Source organism: Centroberyx gerrardi, chromosome 16 (assembly GCF_048128805.1).
Source record: "Centroberyx gerrardi isolate f3 chromosome 16, fCenGer3.hap1.cur.20231027, whole genome shotgun sequence".
NCBI lineage: Eukaryota > Metazoa > Chordata > Actinopteri > Beryciformes > Berycidae > Centroberyx > Centroberyx gerrardi.
The window spans coordinates 20,097,921-20,110,594 of NC_136012.1; the positions used below are offsets into that span (position 1 = coordinate 20,097,921).

A 12,674-nucleotide genomic window follows, 5' to 3' on the forward strand; every position below is an offset into this window, starting at 1 on the left:
ACCCACATGCACATGCACACGGGTAATTGAACATGCATACTGCTTTATGCAGACATATGAAACTGCGTGTCTCTGAAAGAAAAAAGAAAAAAACCCCAGAAATACTCAAATGCTTACTGTCGCATGGGTGAACACTACCTTGTATCCACACTTGTTTTCATGGACGTATGAGCATGTGGGCCTATTCTATCTTTCTGTCTCTTTCATGAAAACCTAAGCACAAATATACCTATACACGCACACAGAGGCACATATAAACACACGCACACACATCAGTTTCTAGGCTCTCTCTCCCCCAGAGCTGCAGAAGAGACAAGGGAACTGTTCTGTTCTGACTGAAGCCTAGGAATCCCAGAGGAATAGGGATTGGTAGACCCCTTTACAGCGTGTAATGCAGATTCAAACACTATTCTCTCAAGCACACACACACACTTACAGTACTGCAGATGCATTTGCTCCATGCAATAGCTCTATGGAGGCTATACACTACAGAATTATGAAGGAATTAACCTTCGTACTCACCTGCATGCGTATGTAAGCTAATGTTTTTATCTGTTACTTCAGCCTGTCATCCTGTGTCTCCCATCCATCAGCCTCCTAATCCTGTATATCACTTCCTGGCCTCGGTGTCACAGAGAGACTGACATCCAGCTGTAGATCTCTACTGGTCTGAGAAGAGTTTAGAGCTAGCCTTAACACACACAGCCATCAGGACATTCCACACACACACACACACACACACGTCTCTCTGGGACACTGACAACTATATATCTCCATGGATTGTCATAGCTCATCTCTGACAGCTTAAGTAGCCCATTACTTTGTTTACTTTCAAACAGCCCTTTGCCTGCCAGTATTGGGTCAATGACATGACATGCATTTTCTGTGTCCAAATCCATTATTTTCCCCCAAAAAATGTCATATATTCAAATGAAATAGTTATTTTTAGTTCCTTTTTTTACTATAGTAAAAAAGTTCATTTTCTCGGTGTAATTCATGATCAAATAGTCGGGAATCATTTTATGTGCAATTGCTTTTTAATGAGGAACAATGAAACACTCCATTTTCCAAAATATTCTATTACTTAAACAAGCACGTAATTTGTGATAAACTGCGTGATAAAACTATACTTTACCAACCAAGCCCAAAGTGATGCAGTATGCAGGCTCATAGTCTTTATAGCTGTGTCCCACAATGGCACATGCACAGTACATGCACAGTTTTTTTAATTTTTTAATTTTTGGGACTGAGTGACTGACCGCCCGACCGCTTGGTGCTTTGAGAAGATGTGGCGGTCGCGTCACATTTTTTTGTTCCAGTCTGTGGTTAGAATAGAACAATGGGCCTTTGAAAACATTAAGTTGTGGCCGTTTCTAAGGAACGCAATTAAAGTGCCATAAATGTGTTAAGAAAAAAAATAAGTGTTTTAAATGGAATTTATAATGTTATACAATTTAGGCACTACAATGATTAATGTCTATATGTTTTTTGTTATAAATTCATATGTTTTAGGTGAACAGTAAATATAGTACATTCATGTAGTATGAATACACAATAAATTCTTGTGGACTTCAAATTGCATTTTAAATGCAATTTTATTCAGCATTTCCCGCCCATTTTGAAAATGTTGTTTTTGAACATTGATCTGGCTTTCATTGTTCTGACTTAGCATCAACAAAGAAGGCTCCCTGTGAAGCGGGACGGACTTCATTTTTTTTATTGTCATTTTTTTAATTTGCATTGAGTAAAAATAGCCTCAGATTCAAACATAATCAAAATGTTTATTAATGTGACTGCAATTAGCCATTTGTCTCAGTCATTTCTTACACATTAACACAAAAATCAAAATCAGATCAGATCAGATCAAATAAAGAATATTTAACAGTATTTGAAACCTACTGGAGGGCAAATTGCTTGTGGTGGGACAAATATTTCACTGACTCCACTTTGGGCAGTCCTCATCTATATAGACAGACTACTAACTGTAGTAAAACAGAAGGCCTATACAGCAGAGGGGGTTAGGAGACTCTAAAACCCAGTCAGACGGGCTCACTGAAAACCATTCATCATAAGGAGGCCAGAGTGAAGAGACAGGGTCAGGACCACACACTCACATAGGAGAAGGTGCACTGACAAAATGCCTTGGGAACCTCCAATAGAAACCCTGACAACAGATGAAGTCACTGAGGACTGATTTGCCTCACTGCTCTCACCTTCACACGCTCAACAGCTAACAAGCATCGAGAAACATGACAGAGAGTTTCATAACTATTCTGTTCTTAGTCATTAAAGACAGCATATGCAACTCAAATCTGTTTTTAAAAATGTCATCTCCATTATAATATTTTCCTGCCAGGATGTAACACAGTGTCACACTATCCAAAAACATCCTTCATGCTACATTTCATCTGATGTGCCAATTTGATTGAGAAATATTGCCACTCTCAAGTCACTAACGAGGTAGCTAGCTGTTGTGTCCAAAGGTGTTACACATATTGTAGTCACATTTCATATAATAACTGTAAACGAATTCATCATTCACAATCCAAAAGACAGGATAGCCAACAGTCATAATGTGTATTCTTGTCTTCCCTAGCTCATCCACATTAACCTTTCTCCTGACTATGAAGAATCAATAGCATTTTATTCAACACTCCTCTGCTAGCTCCCAATAAAGGTTAATGCACATGAGATTGGATCGATGAGAGAACAATTCTGCCTGTTATTTGCTATGACTACAACTCTGAACTGGCCTCTTTTGAGAAATTTAATTATATGGATTTTAAGACACTGAAAAACATGACTAGGAGGGCTTTCTTTTATCCTAGCATTGAAAATACTTTTGGATAAATCCATATACATATAGCCTTGGGTTTGAATATGTGCCTGAGTTCAGATCACTATTCAATATTTTTGCCAGTGCAACAACCTTGTTACAAGTGCTTGAAACCCATTCAGCCAAAGGCCAAGCTTTCTGCTTCAAAGAGCTATTTCAAATAAACTGAAGTTATTTGCTACTGCACAAAGTACTGACAGATGTGAAGACGTTTCCAGTGCGAGCAGTCTGTAGGGTAAACTGCAGAATGCAGAGAAGAGAAGCTTGTTGATTTGTTCTGGTCTCCAAGAACAGAGACACTAAGTGTATAACGGAGAGATACTGACCCCAACAGAATATTGTGCAGCACGGGTTGTCTCACACATTTCATGTAGTGAAGCAGCAGCCTGTGCTGCAGTGTTTTTCCCCCTTCATTTCACTCTCTGCTTGTCAATCAGTTACCAGCAAAACAGCCCTCTTGACAGACAAGACAGTTATCTTAAGACAACTCCCGGTATTCAGGAGAAAATATTTTCTTACCAAATCATTTTAATGCAGTTGTGTTAGAGTAAGGGAGAGACTGAAGAGAGTTGTTCAGAGAAGACGTGTTTGGATTTTGGTGGCTTCACCTCCCACACACAAGACTATGAGAATATGGTTGAATCTTGTTAGTAAAATTATTTTTGTCTTATGCCTATAGGCTAACCTTCCTGCTCTGCTTGGTTGGTTGCATATAACATAATAGTTTGACAGTTTAGCCATCTAATACCAGGGAAGGACTACATTGACTTTTTGGGAGTTTGGTCCATTGGTCACCTTGCCCAATATGTGATGAGACGATTATTAGTCTAGTCTTGTTTATTTATATAGCCCTTTATCACACGCATTACTCAAAGGGCTTTACATAGCATCATATACATGTCATATACATACTACATCACATATACATACTACATATACTGTATATATATATATATACACATCATATGCCATCCTATACAACAATTGTGCCTATGGGCAATTTAGGGTCTTCAATCCACATGACCTGCATGTCTTTGGATTTTGGATTATCAATAAAAACGCTTTTGTTTTCAGAAGATATGAATCTAAAGGCCATAGAATGAAAACCAATACCAACTTTGGATTACTAAAAGGAAAGGTTTATCATACATAACATACTTAACATACTGTATGCTACAGCATTAGCATGCGCCCCGGACAGTGCCATGTATCGGAGATACCGCAGATGATTTTGGTGCCAATCCTCTCGTCACATACCTGTACTGGGTAACGGGACCAATGGGCCAGACTCCCAAAATGTTGGTGTACTCCTTTAAGTAGGACTGTCAATCATAATTATTTTGGACAGACAGAGCAAATCAGTGTTCACATATTGACCCATGTGGGACTGTGAAGGGAGCAGGATGTTCACTTGGTAGTGCAGCAAAATGTAGTTTTATGTGGAGCAAGAAAAATTGGCAGAAGCGAGATGATGAAATCCAGCCCGTGCCGGTGCTATTAGATGGCTCCTTGCAAAGTTGGACATTTGTATTCATCCGGTAAAAAAGGGAAATCCTCCTCAAGCAACAAACCAACAGCATTTTAACAGCTCATTCTCTTCACCACCTGCAGCTTAAATGCAGCAGGACTGAAGAGCGGAGAGAAGGCCATCTCTGGCTGTGTTGTAAAACTGATAAAAACAGAATAAGGAGAATCCATGCAGCATGCCTGCTGCCCTAAGGCTCTGCTTATTATGGAGTGTTTAAAAAGACATGCACACACTCACACAAACACACAGTAAAAAAAACAGAAAAATGAAAAAGGAAGAGAAAACTGAAAAAAAGAGCAGAAGCAGACATAGCAAAGATGGTGGGCGAATGCATTATCTCTAACTTTAGAGGGATCAAATATAAACAAACCTCAGAGCATTTGATAAAGAAGGCATGGTAAAATGCTGAAATATTCAGTGCCTCCATTTTACCAGGTCCAAGACAGAGAGGCATAACACTCAGCGCACTCTGCATTTCCTTTCATGCCTTAGTAAATGGGTCACAACACGCTAGAAATCCCTTACTGACTGTTAAGTGAGCATGATTTCTAATGAAGTTCATTTCTCTTGAGCTGTTACATAGTCAACTGAATAGAAATATTGACTTAATCGCATTGAATACAACTGTGGAGTGAGTGGACCGTGGAAGACAGTCACCATTTTGCGACAGGCTGTGTACACAATATCATTTTAAATGTTTACTCCAACCGTTTACAGGAGGTGGGGGTTTGTTAATCATGTATCTGCTCACTTTATGTGTCTTGGAAGTATGGTGGTTTAGTGGTCATTACTATCAGTAAATAATCTGTCAGCAGGGTGGCATGGAGTCTGGAGTCTCAACAACAGGCAGCTTGTTTGTTCCCTTATTAGAGTCATAATAAATAATTGTTGTAAAACAACTACATGTGTGTAATGTTTGAGAAGGGTGTGTGTGTTGGTATGTGCGCTTGTGTGCGTGCGTGATGGATTACCAAGCGTAATGCCAAATGTCATGAGATGAATCTATCCATTAGGGTTCCTTAACGAGACTAAAATCCACACAGCTGCTAATGAGTCGGTGCTCCATCAAGCCTCCTCAGAGAGCTGGAGGACCTGATGAGACTGAAGACAAACCACCAACCAGGAGCCACACAACACCAGACCATCTAATCTAGTAAAGCTGCAGCTCCAGATGTAGACTAGACCTCCATCATTTAGCTGCTGGTCCTTCAGGAACTGGAGGCCCAGTAGGTTAAGTCATAGCAGGCTGAGGGAATGCTAATTTGTAATCACTGATCTGCCGGTACTGGCAAAAGACCAATTAGCTTGATGCAGGTACACTACACAGTTCTATTGTTTGTGTACTATGGTCAGCTTCTTGGCTTCTGCTGTGCTAAGCAGGTTGCACGTTCTCCATCTAGCGTGATTCTGTTGTAGTTTGTGAGAACCCGAAGCAGCAGAATTAAGCATTAGAGCCTTTAACACTAGCAAGGCCAAGACTTCTGAACCTGTTCGCTAGCCAAACAAAGACATCAACACACCCCACAGCATTACAGCTGATGTCTGCATCCACAGCAGTCTAATACCCTTATGTGCAAAGTAAATAAAACCTCATGCTGTAAAATTATATATTTGGAATAAAAACAACACCACCAAATCACTGTCAGCATTTTTGTTTCTAAAATCTGATCGGGGAAAAACATATACAGTGGAAAAAATGTCAGCGTAGCCTTCAGTTGTTTATATATTACAGTCACATCGCCAAAAACGCTTTAGAAGGCAAAACATCACAAAAAACTAAGCAGTTAAATTATTAAAAGCAATGAAATATAAAAGGTATATATAACAAAAAAAACAAACAAAACAACAAAAAACAAGACAGATTTCTTCAATCATAGTGGATATATTGCATGAAATTCTTGTAATGCGCTTTTACACACACACACACGCACACACACACTTATCTCTCCTTTTCCTCTTATTGCTTGCAGTATCATATAGTATACAATAGGAAATAACCAGTATGATGACTATTAGCTAAATGCACGCACACACTTGTCTCTCCTCTCCTTTTATTCCTCCGACCTACAGTCACCGCACGCTGTTGGAGGTTTTTGTGTACAGCGTCTGTGCACATATCGACTGCACTTCAAGTCCTCTTTGTCTAATTTTTTGTGCTCATCACACTATTGTTCTGAAGGTATGTGAGCAATCATATGTGTGAAATTATTATTGACTGACTCATTTGATCAATGGAGAAAAAAAAAACAAAAAACGTATTGTTGAAGTGTTGAATAATGTGCTGGAGAAGGACACGGAGAGACATTCACACCTGAGTACCAACGTCCGATAGCTCATTCTTCAGGTGTATTTTGTGTGAAGAAAACTGCAAAAACTCTCTGTATTTGCTTTCCAAGTTTTTAGAATTTTGACAAAGCAGCTCTTTAAAGCCCAAATATTTAGGAAATGTCACGGAAGGATGAGACCGTTATTGTGTTGGGGGAATTTCAATTTAAAATCTCGACGACCAGTGGCATCAGTCCATGGCCTTTCTAGTGTTAAATTACAGAAATTGCAGTTGCAGATTTTCTAGATTGTTGTCATTTACCCGTTATCTTATCCATGCTAGTCGGCAGCGATAACAAACACCAGACACTAGCCACCGCTTGGAGAAATGTTTGGTAGTCGTCATTCATACAATTCATTCTTATAGATGAACATTGGCTACAACTAGAATGTTACAGGACCAGGCAGGAGGGTATTGAGGTATACTTCGCCATTCTGGTTTTAAGGTTCTGATTTCGTTAAAAGATCATCTTTGCACAACCGTGTGTATGTGCCAGGTGCATTGTCGGAGGAGGATAAAGTACAAATCTGAAGACTCCCGCACACTGTTTTCACTTAGACATAACTCAAGACAACGTTTCGGTCAAATCACCTTCGTCAGGTATCAGGTTCTGATTTCGAACTGTGCTGGTGTGATGTGGTTCTCAACAAGAATGGACAAAGTGCCACTAGACTATCCTGCAAGTCTTGGAATACCTCCATGTCAAAATCCTGTGGCCTACAAAGATTGCTCGATTATTTAGTGTTGGAGGAATTAAACGGACCTGGTCGCTAGGCCTGATGGAAATGACTTTGGACAGAATGACAGAGGGGGGGTTGGGGTTGGGCGGGGGGGGGGGTTTGGTGGTCCTTCTTGCCATGGCGAAGACGCTGAGATAAAATGGGATGGTCTGCTCACCAATAGGACGGACTATATTTGTGCACTGCCAAGGCTTTGATCTTAAGGCCTTCTGACGGGCTTTCATCTGAGTACACTTCCACATATATAATGCTATTCACTGTGACCGCTGTAAACTATTGCTGTCAAATATTTTTCCAAGTTCTAAACTATTTTGCATCTCCCACCAGAGTTTCAGTATGATGATGGAGGAACAGATTCAATATTCTCTGTCCCTGTCACTGACAATGGCAGAGAGACACCTGCACCATTGCATTGCCAGTGTGATTCAGCATTAATGATATTATGCTAATAACATTACACTAATACTATAGCAGTATTTGATTAGCATTAGATATTACACTAATTATATTATGACTGTAGGATACTAGGCTTTAATATCACAATGTGTATACATTGAAAAACAAACAAACAAAGTGAATTTAAACGCTTCCATTCACATTTAAATTAGAATGCAACGTTTGCAAAGCTGCTTGTTTCCCAACAGCTACACAGCATATTTTATTGACATAACTTGTGGGGGTTGGTAACACAATTCATACTTTCATGAAGTTGTTTTGTATGATGTTGATTTGTAAGCTGCATTAGGATGTAGTTTGCAGATATGTGAACTCCCTCTCCCTTGCCTGGCTGCAGACATGACTCTGAGTCTTGTCATCAGTGGACTGCCAGTTTTGATAAATTAATTGAGGGGAGGGGGTGTTTTGAATACATCTTTCTCCCAATGACAGGCTGGTCTGAATTCAGTTTTCAGAAAAAGTGACAGCCCTACTGTGAATGAAAATGGACCTCTTTCATTTCCATCATTTGGGAGTGTCACTGAGACATTACACTTCAGCAGAGTGATGCTGCAGTACATTCTACCACTCCACCACTATTCAATATTTTTCTTTTCACTCTGGGATTGCAAACAGTCTAAAGAAATCTGCCTAGATAGTGAAGGGCATTATGAACCTTGGAAATAATAAATAGGAGTTCCTCAAGCCACTGGACTAAAAAGAAAAAAAAAGAAAAAGAAGATAACACTCACATTGCCTATTTAAACTCTCCATTAATAAACACCTATTAGCAAGCCACTGTTTTTAGTTAACAACAGCTAAAGTTCAATGTTCTGTCAATTAACACTACCGCTTATTTTGCTTTATCTCTGTGGTCGGTATATAACTGTCCCATGTACACATGGTATTACAAATAATGTGTTTTAGACGTACAATCAAGCAACTCAATGATGTGGACACAACTTGCTGATTTGTTTGAAGATCACTCATGATGCATTATCTAATTATAAGATGACATGGTCAGTGAATCAAACTCGAATCACACTCCTTATCGAGACTTGTCCCTGTGAAGTTGTGAAGAAAGATAAATGGTCGATTAGTGCTTCGTTAATATAGAGTATTAATCCACAACAATTAGCATCACCAAGACAGCAGAGAGCGTAGAACAACACGTCTCTGTCTTAAGGGCCCTCTTCTTTCTATTGCCCATAATGCAATTAATTAGAAAGTGCTTCTTTAATTTAACACATTAATAGGCACACCACAGCTGATTGCTTAGTGATGACACACTCTGTAACACACACACACTTCTCTCAATGTGTCACTCTTTACGACAGGTCAGAGTGTGTGAGAAAGCTGAAGGCATGTAAGAGTTTTGAGTGGCGGGTGCTGCTGGTATGGATACAGACAGGCAGACACGCAATCTCAGCTGAGCAGTTTCCTGCTTTCAGCTGCCTGACCTCCAACCAGCCCAGACAACCACAACCTCAGGACATGGCAAGCTAATCGAAAACAACAAAGACTGAACTAAGCTACTTTTTTCGTAGTGCCTCCAAATAATAGGATTATGCAACAATTCCCATCACAGTTATTTGATGTTGGTAGAGGAAGGGGAAGAGGAATCTCAACGTAAGAAATCCAGCTGTTGCATCAAAGCTCTTGTGAGCAAAGGGAGACATTTTGTATTTAGCGTTACAGTCACTTGCATTTAGCATTCGACATGGCTCAGGGTAGAACGGTGTGGATTTGAGACCGGGGAGTAATACGGCAGCAGTTTTGCGATAGCGGCGAGGTAGTTTTGTCAGTACCTGGAGGCAGGCTGGCTCTCTTCCTCTTCTTGCTGTTCTCAGCAGCGTTCTCCAGGGGAAGACACTCTGTCACTAGTGGCCCACTGGAACCGTTGAACTGGAGAGGCTCGTTGTTGGTCGCTGGGTCAAAGGGTAGAGCGTTGAGTCCTGACAGACACAGACAACAGAAAGAAAAAAAAAAGTCACATTACAGTAGATGACATGCGATGGCTCAAGCCTGCAGGGAAAACATCGTCCAACAACAAAAAGAGAAAGAAATATGAGATTCTAGGGCAGAAATGTGCCAGATCACAAAGCATGCTTTTGTTGTTAGATTCCTACTGGGAAATTCAGTCTGTTCACTGAAGACTTTCCAAGCACTGGTAACCCTATCCAACTAATGACCTGGTCAGAACCAAACTCAGGGTTCAACAAAAAAATACAGTTCCAACAGAATTCTTACATTAAAATTCTTATAATTAGCTCTCTCACAAAAGGATTTTTGGATGAATACAATGTTAGACACAGACTGACCAGATATGCCTTTGCTGACTTCCCGGACTTGCGGGTATTCGAATCAGTTACCAGATGGACATTTTTTCTTTTCTAGTGGTTTTTTATTTTTGTCCCAGAATATTTCTGTCCTGACCCCAGAGACAGATGAAGAGACTGGATCAGACACGATACACTGTCTGGCCAAGTTCTGAACCCACACATAAATATATTTGTGCACGCATGGACACACAAACACATGCACCCTCTCTTTCTCTCCCGGGTCAAGGTCAGCTCTGCCAAAAAAAAGAAAAATTTCCAAAAACAATGTGTTAAGGTGCAAATACTGACAAGTGTGCACACACCCACCAACCGCTTCACACAATCATATAGCCACCCACCAAACAGCACACACACACACATGCACACATACACACAAAACTGCACATGCACGCACCCAAAAATGGGCAAATTTATCCAACAGCTCTATGGAGACAAAGTTCTGTTTAACATTTCTGTTTTGCTCTCTGTTCTCTTCCAGCGACAGAATCAACAGTCACATCATGAGACAATAAGAGCACTTGCATCCATAAATAATGGGAACGAAAATAATGTGGAGATTGCCCCTGAATCCCAGGAAATGATAAACAAATTAACTTGTGTTTCCTGTCTAATGTATGAGCTATTCTCAGCTCCTTAACTTAAGAGTGGTGTATTTGTTTATAATTCAGAGCAGGGTCTTGGAGAGACTGGGTCTGCATTCATGAAAAATTCATAACACTTGTTTGCGCTCAGATTTGTTTTTCCTCCGTGCAACAACAGATCAGAAGCCCTACATTCCTGAGGCTCTATAAGAAGTCCCAAGAACCCTTATCAATTAGTATCAAACTCAGACAACGCTCAGATCTTTATCAACCAACCTCAGTTTATTTTTAAATTTCACCTGGCCATGTTAATTCCTAATCATTTGCTATATAGTGTTTTTCATTTATGTCTGTATTTTCTTTAATCCATCTCTCATTAGGAGACGGAGAACACTGACAGACTCTGGCATGAGATGCAATTTTGGAGGAAGAAGATTTTCAGTGAGGCGTGTGCCGCTGCATTTCTTTATTCACTTATAAGACAAGGCCAGACCAAATGAGCTTATAGATTTCTCTGTCAACTGTGTCTTCACTCTTCGCCGATTCAATTGGTTGATTGAACGATTGATCAAGAGTTGCACAGAGACAGAAAGAAAGAAAGGAAAGGAAACCCTCCTTTGTAAAACCTGTGTGAGGTAGCAGCGAGTAGAGTTTCTCCAATGTCAAGCTCTACTCTGTCACAAAAGTTATTTTACAAAAACATGAATGCGCTACGGTGCAAATACTGACAAGTGTGTGGACAGTCACCTTTCCCTTCTCACACAACACACTCATTCTATTTTTATGAAAGCATATTTCCATGACAATGAGATCCACCCATTCAGCCTCAGTCATCAGGGTTTTCTGCACGCAGAGAGATGCTGGATAAACAATGTGGCTATAACCAGAGGACAAACTGTCTCTGAGGCAACAGTCTTGCCTAAAACCCAGACAACTCATCCACGGAAATAAGGGCTGAAAACACATTAAGCCTGGATGGGGGAGATTTGTTAGATTTAGGCAGAGGGGACTGTCTATTCTCTGCTGAGTCAGTCTAAATAGATTCCCTGTCTGGGTTCACACACGCACACCCAAACACACACACACACACACTCACATGGACACTCATTCCTTTAGTCTGTCCCTACTCTGTCCATCAGCATCCATCTGTGGAGGTTTTTTCACACTTTCTTTACAAATGACCGTCAATAGTCTAGAGTGGGAAACACATCCATTACTCTGCCCGTGTTCACGTCACTGTCACCATTAAACATTTACAGTTTACATTTATGGAGGACAGTCTTTCAGTCAAAGAGATCAGAGTTCCCAAGAAGGGAAATTGCCAGTGGAAAAAGGGAAACTAACCCTCAAAGGGGAATACCGCTGAATTTCAGCAGTAAGTGTGTCACTCCTCGGCCCCAACTTCAGGCCAAGAAACTAACCCTTTTGTTTACTGGTCACAGTGAACAAATAGCACTTATCTAAACATATATAGCACTTATCTAAAAGCAGAGTTTATTAAGTGCTTTACAAGGAGGCATAAAAACAAGAAAAGTAACATACATATTAAGGGGATCAAATCAGAAGTTTAAGCAATAAAAGAAACATTAAAAGGAAGATAAATATATTGCTAAAATTAGCTAAAAGAAGCATAAACAACACACCATTACAACATGGTAGCACTACTAGAACATATGGCTCAACTGCAAAATAAAAGTTCAGACAGGCATTCTATGAATCCAGTGTCCATGCAACAGCTCTCGGCTGAGTTATTTCATCATACATCAGAAGCCTGGTTCTCTGGTTCTCTGGTTTCGAGCTTTGGAACAGAGTTGTCCGTGTTCAAAAACAGTGAGTGGACTGTTATGGCCCACAGGAGTAACATATGTTGATTTTAAATTGGATGG

General features: G+C 40.2%; 1 protein-coding gene across 2 annotated transcripts in view; it reads right to left on the reverse strand.

The window, feature by feature from the left end:
- Nucleotides 1–12,674, reverse strand: part of enox2 (ecto-NOX disulfide-thiol exchanger 2) — a 168,888-nt gene that overhangs the window by 71,796 nt on the left and 84,418 nt on the right. For both annotated transcript variants that reach the window (XM_071900279.2, XM_071900280.2), the window contains one exon: nt 9,674–9,820. In XM_071900279.2, the coding sequence (XP_071756380.1) occupies nt 9,674–9,820 (147 nt within the window). The remainder of the gene's footprint in view (nt 1–9,673; nt 9,821–12,674) is intronic.